At 40.2% G+C, this 24,523-nt stretch overlaps 1 protein-coding gene across 2 annotated transcripts in view; it reads right to left on the bottom strand.

The window, feature by feature from the left end:
* Nucleotides 1-24,523, bottom strand: part of daam2 (dishevelled associated activator of morphogenesis 2) — a 92,372-nt gene that overhangs the window by 5,561 nt on the left and 62,288 nt on the right. Inside the window, exons 6-24 of one of the 2 annotated variants that reach the window (XM_086094773.1) lie at nucleotides 23,804-24,137; nucleotides 21,709-21,819; nucleotides 20,725-20,828; nucleotides 20,572-20,638; nucleotides 20,385-20,502; nucleotides 19,874-20,012; nucleotides 16,860-16,918; nucleotides 16,583-16,770; nucleotides 15,032-15,337; nucleotides 14,008-14,115; nucleotides 12,797-12,826; nucleotides 11,114-11,220; nucleotides 9,194-9,278; nucleotides 8,709-8,815; nucleotides 8,066-8,154; nucleotides 5,360-5,528; nucleotides 3,973-4,080; nucleotides 3,766-3,826; nucleotides 3,416-3,547 (exon numbers count right to left, since the gene is read on the bottom strand). In XM_086094773.1, coding sequence (XP_085950899.1) covers nucleotides 3,416-3,547; nucleotides 3,766-3,826; nucleotides 3,973-4,080; nucleotides 5,360-5,528; nucleotides 8,066-8,154; nucleotides 8,709-8,815; nucleotides 9,194-9,278; nucleotides 11,114-11,220; nucleotides 12,797-12,826; nucleotides 14,008-14,115; nucleotides 15,032-15,337; nucleotides 16,583-16,770; nucleotides 16,860-16,918; nucleotides 19,874-20,012; nucleotides 20,385-20,502; nucleotides 20,572-20,638; nucleotides 20,725-20,828; nucleotides 21,709-21,819; nucleotides 23,804-24,137 — 2,422 coding nt within the window. The remainder of the gene's footprint in view (nucleotides 1-3,415; nucleotides 3,548-3,765; nucleotides 3,827-3,972; nucleotides 4,081-5,359; nucleotides 5,529-8,065; nucleotides 8,155-8,708; nucleotides 8,816-9,193; nucleotides 9,279-11,113; nucleotides 11,221-12,796; nucleotides 12,827-14,007; nucleotides 14,116-15,031; nucleotides 15,338-16,582; nucleotides 16,771-16,859; nucleotides 16,919-19,873; nucleotides 20,013-20,384; nucleotides 20,503-20,571; nucleotides 20,639-20,724; nucleotides 20,829-21,708; nucleotides 21,820-23,803; nucleotides 24,138-24,523) is intronic. The other variant, XM_086094774.1, reaches the window with a different exon arrangement.

Here is a 24,523-nt window from a genome sequence, read left to right as displayed (position 1 = left end):
TGCTTATGAACTGCTTGTAATATGAGGTGTGACCGTTGGGCTTCTTTTCCAGTAATGTACAACCAATCCGGTTATTATGGGCTGCTCATTATAGCAGCCAAAACATCAATTTCCCTCCTCTAATTAAGTTTCTGGTCAAATCGGTTTTCCTGCGCTCGACAACCAGAATCAGGAGATAAAAACATGCTGAGGCAAAATGGAACTCATTTGACAAGAAATATTATCATATTGTAAATTATGTATTTTCCATCCATACTCCTAACCTGACATACGAGTTTTCCATGATTATGTTATGATCCAACAACACTCTAGATTCAAACCCAGAACCCAGACTGTGAGGCAGACGTGTTAATCACTACCCCACTGTGCTCCCCGCATTTCAAAATGCTGCCCCAACATGCTTGGTTTGTTTTTTTGCTACCGTGTGCAGCGTGTGTAATTGAATGAGAGCAGAATCTCAATGCAAGATGAGTTAACATACGCAAACAACATGCTGCTTTTGCCTCGACAGCATTCCAGCACTTCAACTCAAGCTTGCCGCGAATAATGTCGTTTAAAATTCATTACACGCATAATTGGCGTGCTCGAACGTTAAAAGCCTGTAAGCGCTTCAACAGATGAATGAATAATGCTTTCAGTGTTACAACTCAGACTATAGGAGCTAACAACCTGAGCCTGCCATTTGTATCCCACATTTACACTCACACTCATAATTTATATTTTATTCGCACGTCATACACACATACAATATGCAGCTTAAAAAGGAAAACCAGTCCTGTGTGTGTGTGTTTGTGTGTGTGTGGGCATGTGCACGTGTTGCGAAGGATAAAGCAAACAAATCTCTCTTGATTAGAGGGGAAAATCCCCCCCTCCTCTGGAAACCTGCTGCCCAGTAACCCTCCTGACCTTGGACAAGTGTAATCCCTTGAAATGTTATGTAGTAATGACTGAAGCTGGTCTGTGTGTATGTGTCACACACACGCACGCACGTACACACACACACACACACACACACACACACACACACACACACAGGTAAAAAAAATAAATAATTGTATGACTCCTAAGCGCTGCCAACAGTTGCAGCTTGCGAACGTCACATGACCAAACTCAGAAAACTGTATAAACAATATGAATTCATATGTATATCGGCATGTATGGTGTTCCACAGGGCTCAATTCTGGGGCCTCTGCTGTTTTCATTGTGTCTGCGGCTCCTGGGTTCTATCTTAAGAAGATAGCAGCGGTTGTTTGAAAGTGCTCTATAAATATATTGCGTTGAACTGAATCATGCGAGTCATAATCCCAACTGGATTTTTTGCAATGTCCATCACAACTAGCTATCTTGGAGTGCTTCCTGAAGATGCATGGAGATGGAGACTACGATACAAGAACACAACACTTGCTGAATTCAAGGTGAAGAGAGTCAGATTTGATGAAAAAACTACTTTTCGTGTTCATTTTGTTCACTAGTAAAACATGTCTGGGATTTGAAAATGAAATAAGATTTTACACTGCAAAAACTGAAATCTTAATATATAATTTCTTAAATTTAACCTAAATTTGCTTTGACAAGTTATTTTTTACTTAAAAGGAAATTGTCAGACAAGATCATTCTGCTTGATATAAGATACTCATTAGTTATTACTTAATTATCTTATTTGATCAAGCAGTCTTGGCAATGAGTGTTAACAGCCAGTTTTAAGTATTGTGAGGCTTAAAACAAGCATTTCCCACATTTTAAGATGACAACTAACCAACATCAAAGGCTCTGAACTTGGGTTTCATGAGTTGAATTTTCTTATTTTAAGATTTTGCATAATCTAGTAATAATACAAATGGGGAAAAAATACACGTATGAAAACAATCAGACACAAGTGCACTATAGTGGTTAGTTTTGTTATATTTACTAAGCTCATTTTTCCGTGTTCCAGTACCAGTGGTCAGTGGTCTAGTGGTAAAGTCCCTACCCTTAGACTTGGACGTAGTGGGTTCAATCCCCGGCTGCGTCTTACCAAAGACAATAAAAATGGGACCTGTTACCTCCCTGCTTGACACTCAGGCCAAGTTATCCGAGCGTAAAAACAATACTTATGTAATTTAAGAAAATAGTTCTATTTATTACAGCTTGAAAAAAGTCAACATTACTTGTTTATAGTCTAAAAATACTATTTTCAAGACCGCTGTGTTTGGTTTTCTTATTTTTCTAAATCTTACAGCTAAATGTAAGTAAAATTTTCTTGTTCTGTGGGCAGATAATTTTGCTTATTTGAAGTAATAATTTTCTTATTTTACTATATATTTTTCTTAAATTTTCTATTGTCCTTTTTGGCATTGAGTGTTAACAGCTGGTGAAAAATTAGGAAGATGTATAAGTTTAGAGTGCTCTCTTGTGGCTGTCTGTGAAACTACACACCCTGTATATTTTTTTTATGTATAAGTCGCTCCGAAGTATAAGTCGCAGGAACAGCCAACCTATCAACAAAAAGTGTGACTTATAGTCCGGAAAATACGGTAAGAAGTTAGAACTACTGAACTAATTGGAAAACGCTCCATCACAATCCAAATAGAGACATGTAATATAGTCACGTAATTTGCAAATGCAATATGGCTGCCATTCACAAGTTGACTACCAATTTTGATGGACACAGAACATGTACAGTTCCTACAAATTGTAGTCCCCTCTCACCTCTGTGCCCTCAAAAGTGTGGTGGAGCGTAAAGCAATTTGAACCATTTTCAGTCAGACACGCATAAAGTTGTGCATGTTTAGAGTCTGGCCCAGTGAACAGAGGTTCTTTTCTTCCCCTCATCTGTAACTGGTGTCCTGCTCCCCTGTTTCTTTACCACTGACATCCCAACACGCTCCCTTTCCCTCTAAATCCCCCCACTGACAAATAATGGAGTGGAAAGGAAGCTTTACTTGGAGCCGCTTCTCCCCCTCCTCATTTATCACACGCTGATCAGGGGGCGCTTTGGAAAATGAAAAGGCGGATTACAATAATTGATTGCAAACATGTCAGCATTAAGTTGTGCAAAGTCTGCAAATCTTTTTAAACTATCTTTTTCTTGTAGTATTTGCACATTTAAATCAATCGGTAAGAGAGCCAGCCGACTTTAAATGCATTTTGTCCCAGTTGACTAAAGCTGGAAAGAGGAAATGTGAAAACAGTCACTCAAAGAGAAGACAATGGAGGAATCCAAGCTAACAGTTCAGTCTTGGGTTTCCCCATCATTGTAGAAGTGATCACAGCGGACAAAGAAACTTTTATGGTTTCTCCCTTGAGATTGGAGTCTTTCATCATCCCTTCTCTTCCCTACCTAACATGAAAGGTTGGTCAATAACACAACTTTCCAGCCACCCACACGGGCTGTCAAACACTTTTTGACTGTACGTCTGGCTGGTTTTGCGGTTACCTTGTCCTTGGCCTCGCTCAACTGATCCTCCAGTTCAGAGAAGCTGAAGCCAGCCACGGTGATGAAGTCACCAATCACAGCCACAAACTTATCTCCACGTTCCCTCGTCCTGCTCTGCTGGTAGTGCAGCTCCTGGAAAAAACAAACAAACTTTGTAACTAAACATTGGCTACTTATGAGTGATGCTCTTTATTAAATGTATAAAGTGCCTTTTCTCCGCAAATAAACAAGACATTTGGTGTATTTTAGGACCATCACTACATTAAAAAATTGCTGTTAATTTGTGCCCTGCCCCAAAACCTAATTACAGGGATGATAAAAACCAGTGGGAGGAAACACAACAAACTCACCGCCTCAAGAGCCTTCAGTCCACTTTTTATGCTGTGCACCTCTTTTTCCAACTCTGCCAAACTGAGAAGCATAAAAGAAACACACAAAGAACAAAGTGAACATTCGGGCACATTTAAGGCTTCATTTAGTTGTTCTTGCTTCTGTGACCTTTGGAGATTTGGTAAGAGTGTCTTTTCACCAACATGCTGCCGTACGATAGAACTCACTTGACTTTTGCAGCCTCTGGTATGCTGTTGAGGTCCAGATGGATGTGCAGCGTGTCAGGGTAATTCTTTTCGAAGATCATGATCAGGTAGTGCAACATGGTGATGTTCCTGGGAGATTGTGAATAGAAAACACAGAATTGAGATTGAAACACAAACACACCTGCACTCAACATAGGAGATGTTAAATTGTTTCTTTGGGATTGTTTGTCCATTCATTTGGTAATATTTACGCATTTTGAGGTCACTAATGTGGATGAGAGAAAAAGCAGATCTGATGTATGTGGATAAGTGATTTCCCAAAACAATTTTCACCAAGGGGGAAGCGTACGATTGTCCAAAATATCTTCAAGAGAACACATTACAAAGGTCTAGCCTAACTCTAAATTGAAAAATAAAAATAAAAAAATGAATAAGAGGAGGGTGTCAATTCTTTCAGCCAATGGGCCACTGGGGTTTTAAAAACCCGAATAAGACCCTTGGGGTACCCCTTTTCGAACCTGAACATTTAGTCATATGAATATCCGGTTTGTATTTCACAAGGAAACTTGATTACGTTGCCACTTGCTAAATGAGCCTAACTTGAATACATTGCCTTCTCTGCAGTGTTCTCATTTTTTTTCTGTCTCTATGAAGAAAATGACACACTGTATGTATATCAGTCCGCGCATCTGGCGCACAACAAACCGTAAATACACAAGCAAAGGTAAACAAAAATGGTGAATCATGCTGACGCAGGACATAAACACGACTTTTGGAGTGAGGAGGAAACAGACTACTTTTTTAGTGTGTTGAGTGACATTAATATGTCTTTTATTTACTGTAAAAAAAAAAGAAGCAGAAATGACATCTATTTGCGCAATGTTGTCCGTCGTCGCGGTTTATATCAGGTTGTGCGTACGGGAGTAACTGTCCACTCACACAAATGTTTCAGAAACCACAATTTTGACATGAACCCAAATATTGACTGCATGTAAACATTGTCAATTTTTTTATTTAGCTATTGTTAGCAGCTATGTAAAAAAAAAAAAAAAAGGTACTTAAAAAATTAGTTTTTTTAATAAGCACTTTTGTTACTTACCCACCCAGATGGAGGAGACATGACAGCATAAAGGTGTTTTTTTTTTTCCGTGCAGAGAGACGCACGGAAACTCAGTCTGCCTATGTGTTCACATGATAATGTTCACAGATAACTAAATGCACTGCACTAGCAGAGCCTCTCTACCCGTTTGCTTCAACGGGACCAAACATGACAAATGTGAAGACACAGTTTGCGTCTAAACGACGTCTGGTTGAAATGTTTGTATCTTGATTGGAAACAGATCTCTGCAGTGATTGATCAGTTCCAATGTCCAAATAATGTTTCATCCAGTTGATTCTAAGAACTCACCTGTCTATGCTGGACTTGGTGTCAGCAATCTTGTTGAGGCTGGAGACCTTGAAGCCAAAGGCATTTCCCCGCTGGCCCTTGTTCATGAAGTTGCCGAAGGCGAGCACAACCTCTAGGACCTGAGTGAGCCTTTTGCTCCGGACCACCTCCTTGGAAGCATTCAGAATGGCTGCAAGAGAAAATGGAATGAGAGGAGGCAATGGCGAGAATCTTACCAGAGGTGATTGAGAGAACATTTGTTAAGAATGTCACTTAACTTTTGAAATTCCTACTACCTTAGGTCTACTCAATGTAATGTCTTCCACTAGAACATCAGCTAGTTGAACTAGACTAATATTGTACAGTTTCCATAATCTCAACATCCATCACAATAATTGATCAACAAGGCTTTTTACAAAGTAAGCAGCTCGATGGGGAAGCCCATCAAGTCATTATATCCACTTCTATAAATAACAGCAGAGAGAAAAAGGGAAAGTTCCAAACTCTGAGCCCTCGGCATTTTCCCCCCGAGAGAACAAACCGTGCTGGCAAACGGCAGGTGCTTCCCTTTCTTCGCAGAGAAAAACCTCAGTGTGAATGCTAAAACCATTACAATCAATACTGTTATTGTTCCAGTTCATCGTGCCACGAGAGAGCATGAGAATCATTCTTCGGTCTCTGCTCGCAATATTTGCTATGATGCACAACAGCCTGGATGAACTTTGCTCCGTTGACTGAAAATTCTATTAAACAAGTTGGGTGGTCCACAAAATTGTCTCCTCTGGGGTAACTCAACGCAACGTGATTGAAAACTTCGCATGTGCGGTTTGGGAACATTTGGATCCGACAACAAAGATTTCAAGAGGCTTGGATCCTAACCCAATCCTTGCAGGATTAGGCTTCTGTTTTCTTTCCAATCCTGACGGCCAGAAACGTCACAAGATACATTCTATTTGATCTCATTCCACAACAAATGCTGCAGCACACACAATTAAACTATCGGCTAAAAAACAACAAGCATGCGAGCGCACATGACCGGGGACCTTCCCCCCCCCCCTACCCTTTCAGGTTTTTGAGCCGAGCTGCATGTTTATGAGCAAAGGCTTTTTCCCTCTCAACAAAGGCCAGCTTTCCAAAACATCCTCCGTGGTAACCTGCAAGCCCACTTGCAATTTCAAGGACGCCCTCAGTGACCCAGGCACACACAATGTCGACAATGTTCACCAATGCTGATGACATTGTTATTGCACGTGACAATCTTACAGTATTCCATTGTTAGCTTGCCCTAAAAATATGCTCCAATAAGTGGAAACTTCTGCTCCATTTGAGCTGCAAAGCAACCCAAGTGCAAAACGGCATTTCTGACTTCACAGCTGCCTGAATTTGGTTGTTTTAAGAGAACATAAACTCAAATTTTTCAAAAATCACCTTAAAAAAAAAAATCCTAACCCAGGGGGCGGCCATTTTGCCACTTGTTGGTGAGTGAAAATGACATCAGAGTTGCTCAGGGCTTGGCTTCTCTCCTGGAAGGGATGATGCCGGACACTTTCCCTCACCTCCTCCCCACATCCTGTGTCCTTCGACTGAATACATCAGCTGGGACACTTGAAACTTCAACACCTTCTGCTCCCCCAGTTTTCCCCCTGTGAAGGTCACTCCATGCTGCGCAGCACTGCGAGATAGAGCTGCATACCAGCTGGGTACCTCCTCCCCCCAAAAAATTACTCTCTCAACGTCTCCTGCATGTTAAAGTCTAAAGATGTGTTATTTTGTCCATATACACTATGCGTGCGAGGATTTTTTATTTTACAATGCTGTTACCATGTTTCATGATGGAACATGGCAAGAGTTTTGACTTTTTGCCTCCCTACTTTTCCCTCTCATCTCATTTTTCACTCTAAGATTCCGGAGTGAATACAGTCAAGGCCTTCCCGTCCTGTCTCCCTCTTTGTGGTCATTGTTTTTAAGTTAAGCATAATTTCATTGCTATGTACTTGTGCATGTGCAATGACAATAAATTCGATTCCGATGCTCATTTTGAAAACCGGTGACGGCCATTTTACTGCTCCAATGGGAGGGATAAAAATGGGTGGATTTTGCTGCTTAATTCATATTCCACCAACATAATATCAAACAGAAAACCATAGACTATTGGTGCTGCATAGAACATTTTTGGGTTGACTTCCCCTTTAAGAATAAACCTAAAAGAGCATTCTGAGCCTATTTTGAAACAAAATACAGTGCTCAGCATATATGAGTACACTCCCTTCAAAGAATTGTAAGATTTTATTCAATATCTCAATGAACATAAGGACAATTTCAAAAATTTTGACAAAATGTTTTCTGTAAAATATGCGCTTAACTCACAACATGAAAGTAAGGTTGATAATAGAATGCAGTTTAATCAAATGAAAACATGACTTATTGATAGCAACATGTCTTCTAGGCCTGGAATTAACAAGTTGTCAGTCTTTTTCTCGGGTTCTATTTATTTGAGCAAAATGTTCTTTAACAAATTTGTTAAGAAAACTACTTTTTTTTGTGCACACTAATTAACAAATACTGTTTGCAATCAATGGCCCACATTTGTGGAAGTATTTTGTAGTATAGTATCCCATAAACTAAAGGTGGTCTTACAAACCTGTTGGGGTGTACTCATTCGTATATGAGTGGTGTATGTACTTTTAAATATAAGTGAATACATGCTTAATATATTGACTTCCTCACCTTCGACCTTTGGCTTGGTTTCAGCGAGGCGCTCTGCAAACTTCTTCTTAAAGAAAAGAGCCTGCAGTCTCTGCTGGTAGTGGTCAATTCTAATGATAGGAAAGGAAGAAGAACAAGAAAATAATTCAAACTTCAACCAATAACTTTGTTTGATCAATGTGTTTTAAACTGAGGAAGTGGGTAGGAGTGATCTGGCAATATTAAACAGTAGACTCTGAAATATATTCCACAGCGTGAAACAGATGTGGTCAAATGGTAATACAGCGGACAGTAAAATAGTGCACAAAAGGAAGTAAGAGGCTTTCATCATCTTGTCGAAACAGCGTTGACTGTTCCACAACAGCAAAGCGGCCACTGTTTGTTTGTGTCACCCCCTCAGTGCCATTTCCTTGATGTTTGTCCTGCTATGGGACCCTTTTATGCACGTGTGTGATGGTTAGGAGATGTATTGCATGGAAAATGAACTGACAGTTAAACTGGAATTCAACTTTGCAATGAGAAATCATGTAATTACAATCTAATATCGCCCAGAACCAAACTAGGCTGACTATGCTTTGCCACTGTTTTCTTTTTGCAGAACACAGGGAAAAAAAAACTCACATTCAAGTCTTAACTGGATGAAAAGCATTGCACAATCGTGTACCTGCTCATTTCAAACAGGAAGCGATCCGCTCGGGCCATGCGCTCCAGCTCATGTTTGTGCTCCTCCAGGAGATCAATGTCACTCTTCTCTGGGATGAACTTCAACAACTTAAAAAAAAAAACACGCACATGCAAGCAACAGTGAATGAATGCCTCACTTTTTATATAGTAGCTAGTATAAATGTAATGGTGGGAACCTCTTATCTAGCACATTAAACTTTTTATGCATTGTGCAGATCTCTTGGTGGCTTTGATATCCGTGCCAAAAACAATCGTGGTTTATGATTTTTGTACTTTGCTGTTCTTTGGAAATGCCATCAGATCAAGAAATTGCATGGGAAAAAATGAAGCAGTAAAATAGTGGCGCACATCAACAAACAATATCAGTGATCTACAGATAAAAGTACTCCTTAATAAAAATAATTTGCAGTATAACATCCCTGTCTTGTTACATGAGTATGTACGAGTCTGATGTTCAAGGCTCACCTGCTCCAGCATATCTTTGGCCAACTCTTCTCGCTCATCCATCTCTAGGATTGCCCTCTTGATCTCCTCGTTGCTCATTTTTAATCTTGACAAAAACAGACCAAAAAGTGTGGTTAATCATTGCAAAATACACTCACACGCTACTTCATGAGGTACAGGTAGTCCTCACCTTACGAACACGGGCTGCGAGAGGCTGTTTGTAAATTGAGTTACAAAATGAAACAACTTAAATAAAATGAAATTATATACAGTATACACTGCATAGACATATGCTGTATATTCATAAATTTAAAATTAAAACAATGTGGGACAATATCATTGCAGTACTTTGGACCGAGCCAGCTACTCTTTACCGGCTGGGAAAAAAAGAGATAGCATGATGATGATGGGAAGCGAAGAAGTTGGCATACATTTCTGGTGAGTGGATTAACTTGCTTACATCTGTTGAACATCTGTTGAACAGTCCAAGTTAGCATTTAGCAGCCAATACAACCATAAGTTACTAGAGAGAATAGCGATCTTAAAACTCCTCTTCTCCGCTTGAAGCAACGTCAGTCTGGAGTCACCCCAGCGATCAACCACACGTGAGACACACAGTGCGTAGCATTAGCCTTTACCTTACCAGCCATGCTAAACAAAGTTTACTTGCATAATGTTAACTTGCATGGAAAGGTGCAAATTACAGTGCCAGTGCATCACACAGTGGCTGAGCGAGAGAGACGAGACGGACAAAGAGGGACAATGTGAGAGATAAGATGCTAGCATTGCGCAGTGCTGCCCAGTAGGGTTGTGGCAGAAAGGGGAACTACAATACAGTACAATACCATAATATATGATGTGGCGCACACTTAAAAATAAGAACTTTCAAGTGCAATATGGCATTGTATAGCATTTATTGTCATCAGTCAGTGTTTGTTCGTATCTATGAATGTTCGCAAGTCGAATGTTCATAACTAGAGGACTACCTGTGCCTGCCAGCCTATTGACCACATTAGTAAATGTAGTACCTCAACCAAAACTCATCTTTACAAAGTCAAAACACAGATCAGATGTGTGTAGCTCGTAAAGAATTTGCTGAGTATAATAATGATATAATGGAAAACATTAAACAGAAAATTGCAGCATGTTACACCAGCAAATTTTTATGTATTCAGGTTTTGACAAGAAAATGTTTGATGGTCACATTTGCCTCTCACAGGCTGATTTCCCCACTGCTTCATGGAGCACACACACACTTTCCTTTTAATTTACTGTCATAATCTCACAAAGTGCAATTATGAATCATTTGACTAACACTGAATGTACACATCTGGGTTGGTGTCAGTCCTGGGACCACTGCCAGCTGTCCTCGGCGCCCCTGAGCAGTGTTAAGTGTTCTGGGTTGTGATCAATAATAGCATTGTCAGCTCGCACATTAAAGTCTTATTGACTGACCGCTGACCTTATTTTAGGTTTTGGACCCCCCCTGGCTCGTGCAATATTGACAGACTATTGAGTCAAGGGACCCACTGCAGGTTCCTCAGACAAAGACAAACTCTAGGAAGACTATGTTCATTGATCTGGAAAGCGAGAGGGGTCAGTGATCAAAGTCTCCAGAGGGGTTTGAGGAAGTGCAGTGAGGAGACAAACGGAAAACATTTTGCTGAGTGGCTCTTGAATGATGACAATTGATCTCCATTCAGATGGAATGGGACTTGAGGAGGTGTGTGTTTACATGTGAATCAATTACTACTGAATATCTATGAATTTTTTTTAAGCATTTTTAAATTGCCATCTAGATGTTTGGATTGATAGATGATAGGTTGTTATTGTCCGTTTAGAACAAACAAAAGATTTTGTACATGCCACTCTGACCTTTGACCCAAAAACTGCTCTGTCATAGTTTGTTGCTGGTGTGATGTCGCGTGGACGAACACCTACTTTGAAAGGAGGATGACACAGTTCTGCGCACGTCGGCCATCAATGACTGACAGCTCCTTGACTTTCCGCGTGCTGACGTAGATGTCATCCATCGAACCGGTCTCCTTCTGCACAAATAAAAGGGCATTGAAAGAGATGAATGGATGTCACAACATGGCTCATAGACAACTTCTATATAACGAGACATTACTGCCGACATCTTTAACACCTTTAATGCACTTGTAGATGAGTCAAGATGTAACCTTTTTTTGTGTGTGTCACACAAATGCATTCAAATTCCAAATAAGTTAGGAAGAATAAACTGTACGTGTGGGAAAATTGCTTGGGGTTGAATGTTAAACAGTCTATTTAGTATGCAAGACAGTTTCCTGCTTGCTAGAAAGTCCTTTTTGAGGTTGTTGGGTGTGACATATATAAATCAGATGAAGCTTGTAAAGAAAAATGTCATCTTCTCATGCTTGCATTGACCTCCACTGGCTGGCAGCGGATGCAAGTTGGCACTGAAGGATGACTACTTTCACTGGGGTTGCCAAAGTCCTCTTTGCTGAAACGATTTATTTGCCTGCTTAAAGCTGTTAACTTTATCTTTTTCCAAGTTTTAACTGGCAGTGACCTTTCAACATTATGTTAAGTACATAAGTACAATAAATGAAATTGTTAAAGACAGAGATCCTGGAACTGCCAATCAAATAGATTTAGATTATAAATATTCATGGTTGTCCGGATCCCATGACGACAGCAAAGTGTTGACCTTCCGTCGTTATGCAACACGGCTGTACGCGTGTTTGGCTTCTGTTCGATTTCGTGCTGGAGGGTCACATTATGTTTATTTTTACTTTTATTGGTTGCTATGTCCATTTATATAAATCATTTGTGAAGTGACATTAAGGGCAAGGAACTCCAGGTTTCCTAAGACATGCTAGCTACTGTCGGCTAAAAACAAATTACAAATTTAAACCTTTGGGCTTCTGGGAAATTAAAATAAAAACCTTAACCCATTTGCTTCTAAAAACGTTCCATTTAAAATATTTGGTCCCAAAAATGTATTCATATGTTTTTTTTTTTTGTGCTAGAGCTGCCTCTGACCTGAAGAGGTTGCTTAACGCAATGGTAGTTATTACAAAAACAGCCAGCAGGTGGAGGCAGAGTATAAGACATCAACCAGGGCCATGTTGCAACAAGCTCTTTTCCCCAGTATTTTCAACAGGTTTGTGAATCATGATGAAACATAGCTATATTCTAATGCTAATTGCTGCAAAATGGAAACAGATAAAAATATCCTTTTTTTCCTGATGAAAGAAGAGACTCTAATCTTTCTTTTGGTATGTTCCATGTTTTTATAGCAAAACAGCCAGGAGCGAAGGGGGTTGATTCAGTCAATAAGACTGGGAGTGAATGAGTTATGGAGAGTATTTTTGGAAAACTGTCAAAATCTAGTTTTTTTTGTCAATAATTCATAATAAGGGACGGACACTTACCTGTTGCATATTACCCAAACAAGTCTAAATAGTTATATGACCATTACAAATACTGTAACATAATGAGAATGCTATCATTTTTATTAGAAACAAATGACAGCTGGAAAAAAAAGCATTTTGCGGCCACCTGCATCACAAGAAGAGAAGGCGCCAACCAGCGACATTGAAGGTAGCAAACAGTGTCGTAAAGAAGCCTTGAACTCACCTGCTTGAAGGATTGGTTAGTGAGCAGGTCCTGCCCAGGCAGCCGGAGAGCGCAGAGACACAAAACACATGCAAAGATTAGCACTTGAAGCAGCGACACAGTGTTGGCTTGTAGAGCAGAGAACTACAACTGTGCACGCTACAAGCGCAAGCTGAGAAGCCCAATTGGAGCAATACAATGAAATAAATAACACACAGTCTAGCTCTAAGTCAAAAGGGTACTTTTTCTTAATAAAACCATGATTGTTACTATATATTCTTGACTGAAACATCAAACACCTGCTTTGACATGGAAAACACAGGAAAATGACAAATGAGCATAGCGCGTGAAATAAATCTACGCAGGGCACATGTCCAGCTTGAGAAGTCAGCTATTCCAACATGAATTCACTGGAACTAAAATGTCATACCAATTAAGATCATTATTTTTTTATATGCCTGCTATACCCAAAATAAATTTACATTGAACTAGTGGTTGAAGCCAGTTATAATAACTTACTATGTATAAATGAATGCATGTAATACATCACTGTCAACGATTTCCAATGACTCATTAACCTCTAAAAGAAGTCTACGCATGCGGCCGGGCTGTCAGAGAACATTTAAGACTTTCAGTGAAGAAAATGGCTGTTGTTTAAATTGCAAGTTATGAAAAGGATGCTTTCACCTTTCTTTCGTAATCCTGTCTCTTGTCATCACTTAAGAAAGTGAAAGTCTAAAAGTTGACAGATGATGATGTAGTTTGTAATTAAACATTACACGTAGTGCAGGTGAAAATTTGAATCAAAATAATAAACATAAAATAATCCAAATGGACCTTTTTCACTTCTTACATTAGCAAATTAAGCAGATGTAACTAATAAAGTATTGGGTACATGGATTAATTTAAAGTATTGTCATTCATTGTCTATTCAATGTCTAGGCCGATCCAGATCAAGACACCTCTGAAGCGTTCCCAAAAATGTGCTTAAGTTCCACGATTGCAGTCTCTCTGCTCCAACTCTACAATGTGTCATTCAGCTGGGCCCTTGGCGGTGTCACACACGTTAAATAATCACGAAAAATTAGCACTATGAATGGATGGTAATCTGTTATGAGATGACGATCCTAATAAAAATCTTTGTCTCTCTATAGTATGCTAACACTGCACAACATCAACACGCACGCATGCCATTAACATGCATTTCATTATGCTGGGTGGAAAATACAAACCTGCTGTCTTTGATAGGCAGAAAACATCTTCTCTATGTCCTTGAGGTCAAGGATTTTGAAAGCGTTCAGGTCATCAATTCCATTCCAGATCGTGCCATTGATCATATGCTAATGAAGACAAACAAATAAGGGCCATTAGTATTTGCAAGTAATGTCCTAGTTTTGTAATAATTAGAGTGGAAGTCAACAATATGTTATACGTGACCTCACTAGTGTAAACATGCCATTCTGATTAATATTACATTTGTGGAATATGATTTCCAGCTGTTTTTATCCATCTCAGGGGGCGGCCATTTTGCCACTTGCTGTCGACTTAAAATGACATCAATGTTGCTCGGGGCTCAAGCAACGACCAATCACAGTTCACCACTTTTCTGAAGCTGTGCTGTGATTGGTTGTTACCTGAGCAACAGTGATTTCATCTTTAGTCGACAGCAAGTGGCAAAATGGCCACCCCCTGAGATGGATAAAAATGGCTGGATTTTGCTGCTTAACTCGTATTCCAATAACATAATTGTTAGATTAGGTGTCTTAATGATTTTATAGGTTAATTGAGCTAGGCCGTGTCGCTGTGACCGGTCCTGGCTTGGCGTCTATCTATATGCACTCTGGCGCACTTATCCAGTTGAAACCAGTTAAGACCATCAGGTCACACATTTTCACATGGTGTAGGACAGTATAAGAGGAGAGACCATTTTGAATAGAGCAGACCTTCTTCCGCATTCAGCCGTTAAGGCTCCACAGCTGTGCACACATCCAGTAAATAGTTCATCTGAGAATATGCAGTCTCCTGGTTGTTATTATTAGTATAGCGAGCATTCAAGATAAAAGATCTGGTGAAAGTTCCCATCTAACGAATACAATATTTAGACTAGTGGTGCTGCATAGAACATATTATTGTCCCCAAAAAGTGGGGGGTTGACTTCCCCTTTAAGTAGAAAACATAATCATGACAAATAAAAGGACAACAAGCCACATGGGATTATTTTCAAGATTGATTCATATGTTGCCAGTCATGTCTCACCTCTCCGAGCTTCGCCCAGTTGAACGATTTCAGCGGATGCGAGGGCTGAGGGATGGACTTGGAACGGAGTGTGCTGGTCGAACTGAACGAAGAGGGAATAGGAGGAGGCGGGATTCCAAAAATGGGAGGAGCTCCTGGTGGAGGAGGCGGGGCGCCAGGTGGAGGTGGCGGCGGCGGCGGAGGTGGGCAGCTGACGGGCAGCGGAGGAGGAGGCGGAGGAAAGCCACCCGTCATTGGTGGTGGAGGTGGAGCCATGGGAGCTCCTGGTGGAGGTGGAGGTGGTGGTGGGAAAGACACAATGCCCACCTGTGGGAGATAAAGTTAGGATTCAATTGTGTGACATTATTGTGGCAATGCTGCAGCACATATGTTAATGTAATTTTTATTCTCCACAATTTTTTGCCGTGTAACAACTCCCACATTATACTTCCGATTTACACCGTTCAACTTGCTTAAAAAATTCATGCCTTTCGGAGTATTTATCGTCTGATTCCACATTACTTACAGTATTCGCACAATTTTCTACGGCAGCAATGGGACAGTGGTTTGAGCAATTGCCTGCCACACTCGAAGACCTGAGTTCACACCTCGCTTGGGAAACTCTTTAGTACAAATGCAATATTGAGTACTAATCATTGTAAAATTCTTTCACAGCCATTCCTTTTGATGTCATTTATCATTATTAGGTTTTTACTCCAGTCTATATTTAAAATTCAAATTCAATGCAAGCTTTCAGTATATATTGACGTATTCACTACAATTATATACAATGTCACAGAATCTTCTGCGGCAGCAATGACACAGTGGTTTGAGTAATTGCCTGCCAAACCGGAAGACCTGGGTTCCATCCAATTGGACAACTTTTTAGTACAAATGCTATATTGAATACTAATCATTGTCAAATTATTTCACTATTAATACTTTATAATTTTCCACATCATTTATCATTCAATTTACTGCATGAGAATTCAGCTTAGCATTCAGCTAGTAGCATTTATCTTTCAGCATACCCATGCAATTTCTACAGAAATTGCACTTAGTTTTATGTGCTATTAGTAAATAGTTAGAAATTAACACATTTAAGGACTTTGAATTGGCATTCGTGAATGGCAACAAAATTAATGAATACTACAACAACTTTTGTTTTGTTTTTTCCACTAAGTTAATTTCAGTTTGGTTCACCAACAGACTAATTGCAATTTAGCTTGAATTTCCACTGAAGGGTAAGCCAAAGCCATGGTTAAGCCATGAGTTAAAATTAAACTGAGTTATATATATATATATATATATATATATATATATATATTTTTAAAAAAAAAAAAAAAAAAAAAAAAAAAAAGAGCAATGATGATGACATTTCCGAATGAACAATACTGAGCTCTAGAAAAAAAAAAAAAAAAAAAAAAAAAAAAAAAAAAATTAAACTGAGTTCTGTAGCAAGGCTTAGAACTGTGGTCAACTGTACCACTCGAAGGAAATGTAGCTGAGATCTGACAAAGGAATGATGCCCAAAATGATTTTTCCTCTAGTATAAAAAGCATGACTTCATACCGAAATACAGTCGTTGATGCGTGTTGATAGATCCAGGACTTGATCCCTGGCTGAGCGCAGCTCAACACCCTCACGCTGGAGTTTATCCTTCATCTTGTTCAGAGTCTTCATCATGTCCTCTTTTTCTTGGGTCTTGGTCTCACACTCTCGCTCTTTCCTCTCTAGTTTGCCAAGCAGCTCGGCATGATCTGAAGCGAGGAGGAGAACAAACCAAGTTACATATACAAGCTACACTACTGATAAGACATCATCATATGGTGTCTGCGTGGTGTCTTACCTTTCCGGAACTTCTCAGCCTGGTCTCTCCACTGTTTCACCTCATTCTCATTGACCAGCCTGTGAAGCCGCAAAACCACAGTGAGTGAAACGATGCAATGGTGCAGACAGATGGACTGACAAGTGAATTGGGGGTCAAATGCAGTCAAACTGAGTCAAGCCTGGACATTTTATTTTATTTTTTTGGACAAATGTAATGCCCAACGTGTTTACGGATGAGTATGTGATCAATTATTTGCCCAGTTTTGACTTGCTTGCTGCAGGTTAAACAAGTTAAAGTATGTTAAAGTTAAAATAAATCTTGCGGGATTTGAATCAGTTCAAGTGAATACTTTAAATTTGGGTATTTTTGCTGTAAATTAGTCAATTGAAAATAATAAAGCAATTTGGGAAAACTGCAGGAGTGGGATAAGTTTATGGAGGTAAAAATGAAAACAAAAAATATTTTTAGAAATGAACGAGAAGCAAAAAGCTGATAATTGTTAATAAAGGTACCACAATTTGAGGGGAAAGAGACTTGAGTAAAACCTTGAGTATCGAGAGGAGCCTTGGCTGGAGTTGAGAGAATAAAAAAAATGTCACTAACATAATGGAAAACAGTTTAACCTACAAACTGCCATAAATGCTGGTTGTTTTATACTATTGCATATTATTAAAGGGGAGGTCCCCCCTCCCCCCCAAATTTCTTGACAATAATATGTTCCATGCAGCCCCACAAGACTAAACTCAGTATTTAGGGTAATATTGCATTAGTGGAATATGAGTTAGGCAGCAAAATCCAGCAGTTTTTATGAATGTCAGAAGACGGCCATTTTGACACTTGCTGTCGAGGGAAAATTACATTGCAGTTACTCAGGTCTCAGGTAACAACCAATCACAGCTCAGCTTCAGAAAACAGGTGAGCTGCGATTGGTCATTGCCTGAGCCCTTAGCAACTGCAATGTCATCATAAGTCGACAGCATGTGGCAAAATGGCCTCTCCCTGAGATAGATAAAAACAGCTGGATTTTGCTGCATAACTCATATTCCACAAATTTATTATTAACCAGAATGTCATGTTTAGACTAGTGGGGTCACATATAACATATAATTGGTAAGACATGTTTTTCAGGTTGACTTCCAATTTAAGATTCCATAGCAAACTTTTTTTTTTTTTTTTTAAGTCTGTAGGCCCTTGGTTTTGAGGATCCAACATCCCTCAAAAAAGACAAAAACTACACTGTTAAACAACTTTACATAGCAGTGGAAAAGAGGCTGCTGTACACATGTTGAGGTGTGGGTCACATGTCGTCATGGTGACCACATCTGATGAATGACTGCATTGCTTTTGCAGTTGATTTAACCTCTCCAACCCCCGTCACTTCCCCCAAAACCACAGCAGCACAAGACGCATGTTTTCACCCATCAACAACAGGGGCCTGTGGCACTCTGCCAACCTTGTGTGGAAATCTCAGTTTATGAATCACTTTTCCAGGTATAATTTACTTTTAAGATCATTTATGGAAACGCAACAAGACTTTGGCGGGAGGGATAGCTTTGCCTCCCGGTGATGGATCCACTATGGTTTTTAATGAACGGCTGAGCTTACATGCGCCGTCCAAGTTTGCTGTCTAGGCGCTACTGGAAAGAATTACGCTCAAGTGCTCTAATAGAACAAAAATAGTGACTGAATGAATGTACAGTGGTAGGAGCAGATGGGCCAAGGTTTACCACACTACATGTTTCATGTTTCTTTCACCACTGCGAATGAACGTACACATCATTGATCTTCAGTAATATAAATAAACTGATTATTGAGCTTATTCTAAATCTGTTGGTCCATGTTTCCACGGTAGTACTTGTGTGGAGTGCTTATAGAACATGATCCAAGGGTAGAGTCAAGGCCATATTACACCCCCATGAAGGTGACCAGATGTCGCGAGTTAATGTGACAGTCCCGTTTTGAGATTTGGGAAATTTTGCCAGCCCTGTATTTTTTTTTATTAGCCCAGTCAACAAGCCAATTGTTTGGGCCATGTGTAAGTCAATCACATAGTTGTCACAGCGACTTATAAGATAAACCAACTAAAAATAAATTTAACTGTTAAATTAATTCCCATGTACTTCCTTATTCACGTTTGTGGTCTCATTCTCATCTAATCGCTTGCAGGCGGTCCATGTTTTTGTCATACCGGAACTGGAACTATTTCCTGCTTACATGTCTAAGAATCATGGGAAATGTACTAGCCTAATGCTGCAGTTACTTATGAACATACTTATGAACATGAACTGAGCGTTTCTGATGGCACAGCCAACATTCAATAACTGCCGGGACTAAGCAAAAAAGGTTGGCTAATGGTGAGCGCATTGACTTGTTTAGCGCTGTTTACCTATCAAGCAAGTTAGCATTAGCTAAAGTAATACACAACCACCAGTCACCAGATTGACTAGCTATTAAATGTGTTATAAGTAGTTCCTGGAGAAATTTTTATTGTAGCAAGGTTAATAGATAATTCTGTTTATATTGCAGCGCCTTCTTTACTGCATAGCTCGAATCAGGGCGACATTTGAATATCGCCGTTTATGCAAGTGCAGTCAGTAATGGCAGGTAAAGCAAACCCCGTCGAGAGTATGGATAATGTGCTGAGATCTGCCAGTGGCCATTAATTCCCATGAAGACTAAAAGCAAACATCCTAAGTAAGTACATGAACAAAACCACTGACATGAAGCCAAGAGGCTGTGCGGCTGCACCTATACATGGCTCACTTGGCTGGCCTGCCTGCCTAACACGATTAGAGTAATTTTCTTTTCATCTCAGGTTTCCTCTTTCGTGCCCATTCACGCACAGAGCGCCACTTCCTCACATTTCGCCCAAGACCCCCTGCTGCCACCTTCTCTTTGCCTCACCTTCCTGAGGAATTACAGTACATTCTCTGCTTTTTTTAAAAGACTGCCTGGCAGGTAAAAATGATAAGAGTAGTGATTGGTATATATGCTGTTGTAACGAAGACTCTAGAGGCCCGTGTTTGACTTACATGCGAATTATGTTTTTGACATTGAAGTTGTCCAGAGGGGAAAGGTCGGGGTCCTCCCCTTTGTCGTCCTGCAGGACTATCTGCTGGAGGATCCTGTCGAGAAGCTGCCAGTGATGCATGCTGCTACCACCACGCTTATCTGAATGTGGAGGTTGAAGCACAAAGGCGGAGGAGGTCATGATTCAGATTAATTAGATTATTTAATTTGATATTGAGGGCTTAGCTAAATCAGATGACATCCAGTAAAGGCTCATTTTATGTTCTTAATCATCTTTAAATGTTCACATATGCATTACTAGTGTTTTGACAGAGCAACAAGTCAGTAGATTTTAAATTACAACCAAAACAATATGTTAAGTATTTTGGGGGTAATATTGATGTCTGAAAAGCAGGGACTGCACAATGTTGTCTGCTAATAATTGTTGCAACTGTTAATTGTGACTGTCTATAAACAGCTTTCCCCAATTTGTCAAACCAATTTTCTATACTAGTATAACATGTAGCAACTCACATGGCATCTGCAGGCAGTGCTGGAGGATGGAGAGGAGGTGTGGGTAGGCATCCGAGTGGCTCAGTTTCTTTTTAACCAGCTCAAACATGGCACTGGCACTTTTGGTGTCTAAATGGGTCTGTTGAGTATAATAACGTTTGCATTACTGTCTAAACATCCCAATCCGACATCACGCTGCATTACTTACCATGTCAAACCTTTTGGCCAATTCAGAGTCGTCCTCATTGCGTACCATCTCAAAAAAGTCCAAATGCCTGATGAAAAAAACAATGTAAGAATTTTCCATCTTTTGCCATAATTCCTGGTAAGATGCCTTTTCCCTTGCTTGTTTGCCACTCACCGATCCAGAGTGGCATTTTCATGCTCTCGAAGCTTGTCAATGACTGGTTGGATGCCCAACATCAAGAATTCATACCTCAGGTGGAGGCGGAACTCAAGGTTGTCCTGGAGATAGAAGAGCAGAATGCAGTGTGAACAACAATACGGGGCGGCATGGCTCAATGCTAGAGTGGCCGTCTCGCAACCGAGAGGTTGTGGGTTGGGTCCTGTACCATTGTGTTGATGTATTCTTGAGCAAGATATTGAACCCCCAGTTGCTCCTGATGCTGCGTCATCAGTAGGTGAATGAGTAGTCGAACGTAAAGCGCTTTGAGGGCCTTGTAAGATGTAAAAGCGCTACATAAATGAAATACCTTTTACCAGTGCCAATACATAAGATCCAGATTGGACTTTGTTATATCCTAGACCGCTGATTAGACTGTGTGACATTGGCAGATTTAGTTTGATTAAAAAGCAAATTGATCCCGTTTAAAAGAAACCAAATGAACGTTATTGAAAATGTTGGATCTTCTCAGGATCAATATCAAAGAATCGTACTTGTACATGTCTTTACTTACTCTAAAGGTCTAAAATCGAGATTTACAGTGAACACGCTACGCTTATATGTGACAAACCGGATGAATGCGAAAACAGCCCTAAGGTGTCAAACTCTGCTCATACATCAGTCTGCACAAGCAACAATAAGCAAATTCACATTTTTGAGTGGAGGGGGCGCGCATTTCAGGGAGATTAATGCCCGTGCCAGAAGACTACACAGATCAAATTGTCATTGATTAGAGAGTAAGTATGTGCACTCCAGATGGGATCAGGGCACAATCCAACATCAACAAATGGAAGCGATCTCATTGAAAAATGGCAACAGCTCCAAAATGTTTCAACATCTATGCTAATTTTAACTTACAAATATAAATATTGAAACAGTGTTGACGAATGCAAATGTTTGACATGGTCGGGTCTAATATGTATAGTATGTGTTGGAGCTGACCTCTCCTGCGCCAGCGTTGAGCACAGCGTTGATGAAGGACATAATAGCAGTCTTCAAGTTGACCTCGTCTCTGTAGCGTCCCGTACTCTTGTCCAGCTCATTCAGCAGCGTCTGCAAACAGATGGGAGAGTTTGTTATTAATGTTGTTTAAGTAATAAACAAGCAAAAGTCACTTTTTTGACTGATGTCTTCATGATTCACACACAAGTCGGTGTTAAAATAACAGTGGTGGGATCAGATAACACAAGAGGTCACTAACTCTTTTGTAAATAAAACACTACATATTCCTGACCTCCATAACTCTAGATGTTCACACCCAACTTCGTTATGTTCTTAAATCTCATTCACTCCCAGTCATATTCACTGAAGCAACCCCCTTCACTCCCGGCTGTTTTACTGGACTTCAACTGATTTTGAAAGGCCCACAGAATATTGTGTTCTTTTGCTATAAAAACATGGAACCTATAGGAGGATCCAGTGTGACGTATTGTTTATGTTTCACACGTTGCATCACGGGAAACTGTGGCAAAAAACGTGTTTTACATGGAGTTTCATGGTTTTGCACATTTGGAGGAGGATAAAGAGAAGCAGATGGTTCATTCTTGTTGTGTCATCAATTGTACGGCCCGTCGGGGGCCTGATAAAAAGTATTTTTTTTATCACATTCCCACCGAAAGGGGCCGCGAAAAATGAAAGAAATGGCTGCAAGCCGGGAGGGTATAACTTGACAATCAAAGCCTGGATTCAGATTGATGCGGACGGGTTTGTGAGGCTCACTTTATTGCCGGTAAGTACTTTTGACTATATATTTGTTATTTGGAGAGGATTTAAAGAAATAATAAATCGAGTTTGTGCATTATAAAATCCGCTGAGTCATATTGTTCTGCGTTCTTATTCAGGTGTTCCAAAGCGCGATCGCCAATCACCCTGACTTGTTCCTCGTCTTGAAATGGGCTATCCTGGATCAGTAAATGAGAATGCTAAAGAAAAAACCGTCCAGCGTTACAAACGGAGGATCAAAAGGCAACAAGTATCAGAATTGTGTTATGGATTCCTAAAAATGAGACAAAATATATTTTTGTGCCTAGTTTTTCCCTTGAATTGTCCACATATTGTTGATCTTATCCAAATAAATATTGCATTCTGCATCTGCATTTTGATACCTGCTGACCTCACTTGTGTACGCAGTAGCTATAGTTATTAAGTCCTATCCTGACAGCTGCATTAAAGGTGCTACAATGCTAGTATGCTAATGTTTGACTGCATGTTTGTCCAAGACTGGATTAGAAAAGAAGAATTGTGTAAGCTGTGATATTTAGTTGTTAACTAGAGACCAGATGCCATTAAAATTCTCACATCACAAGACAAGTGATAAAGAACACTTCAATGAAGAATAATTACCCAGCTTTGCACAGGACTTTGTATTAAATAAGAGTAAATGTCCCCAAAGCAGACATGTGGCCAGGAAACAGGTGAGTCGGACCAAATTTTGTCATCATCCCATGTCTTATATGGGCCTTCAATAGTTTCAGTTTTGTCGCCAATACACACATTAAGCTTCTCCGTAAACCTCCTTCACCCTTCCGCCGTTAAAGTGTTTAACGAGCGGCGATTTCGCCCACTAACTTTCTTCGTATACGCTATGCCAGCGTTTTCTGTCACTCAACCATCGCACATGCGCTAAAAAAATGTCAACAAAGGATCCTCATATGAAAAGATAGATTAGAGTCTCTTCTTTCACCAGGAAAAAAGTATATTTGTATCAGTTTCCGTTTTGGAGCAATTAGCATTAAAATATAGCTAAGTTTCATCAATATTCACAAACCTGTGCAAAACAGTGGGGAAAAGAGCTTGTTGCAACATGGCCCTGGCTGATCTCTTATACTCTGCTGCCACCAGCTGGCTGTTTTTTGTAATAACTACCATTGCTTTAAACAACCTCTTCAGGTCAGAAGCTGCATCAAAGCTTTCTGTATGCTCTAGCATAACACCCCCCCCCCCAGCCCCGCCCCTCCAGATTTGCTGTCAGCCCAAGCCTCTCAGAAGACACCAGTATGTGTGAACCAGGAATTTAAAGTATGTGAGTTTGCCACACCTGAAAACGAGACCGCTCTGCTGCGTATTTCTGGTAGTGAGCCATGGCCTGCAACACTTTCTTGTGTCCGTCGGGGACCAGACACACTGCCCCAAGAATCTCCAGGACGGCCACTTTGGTCTTTACATTCTCCGTCCGCAGGCTCTGCGAGATGGTGTTGATGCTCTGCGGGTGAGCGAGCACGTGCGCTCGCCCCTGAGAATTGTTCATGAGAGCCTTGATGCACCCGATGATGGAGGTGTGGACGCGGCTCTCCGAGGTTTCGTAGTCCATGCTGCGCAGGAAATTGAGGAGGCAGGTGAGGCCGTCCAGCTCGATGAAGCGCGTCACAAACCTGAAAAGGGAAAGGATGAAATTTTACTGACTTAGCAATAAGCTATACAAAAGTTGGCACTGTTTTAAATACAGCTATTAAGCATAATATGTATTCATTCAATTTAGCATAAAACCACTGAATATTATGAAAGACCTTGACTAATGTAATTAATGCATGGCTGTCAAATATTGCAAAGGAGTAAAGGCTCCCTTGTGATTTGTAGAAAGAAGCATAGCGTGACATTAAACCAGGGACAGTCTAATTACTTAAGCACATTCCTGACTTTAATATAATCAGTTCCACTCCTACTGTACATCCAATTTAAAAACAAAAAAACAAAAAACAAAAACACACAAAAAACCTTCCAAGCCTTGGTGACATGTTTGCAAGCACTATATGCAATG

This window comes from Leptonotus elevatus, chromosome 14 (assembly GCF_054856555.1).
Source record: "Leptonotus elevatus isolate MCC_2025b chromosome 14, RoL_Lele_1.0, whole genome shotgun sequence".
Lineage (NCBI taxonomy): Eukaryota > Metazoa > Chordata > Actinopteri > Syngnathiformes > Syngnathidae > Leptonotus > Leptonotus elevatus.
Note: the sequence above shows the minus strand (reverse complement) of the source record. Positions and strands in the feature narration are given on the sequence as shown.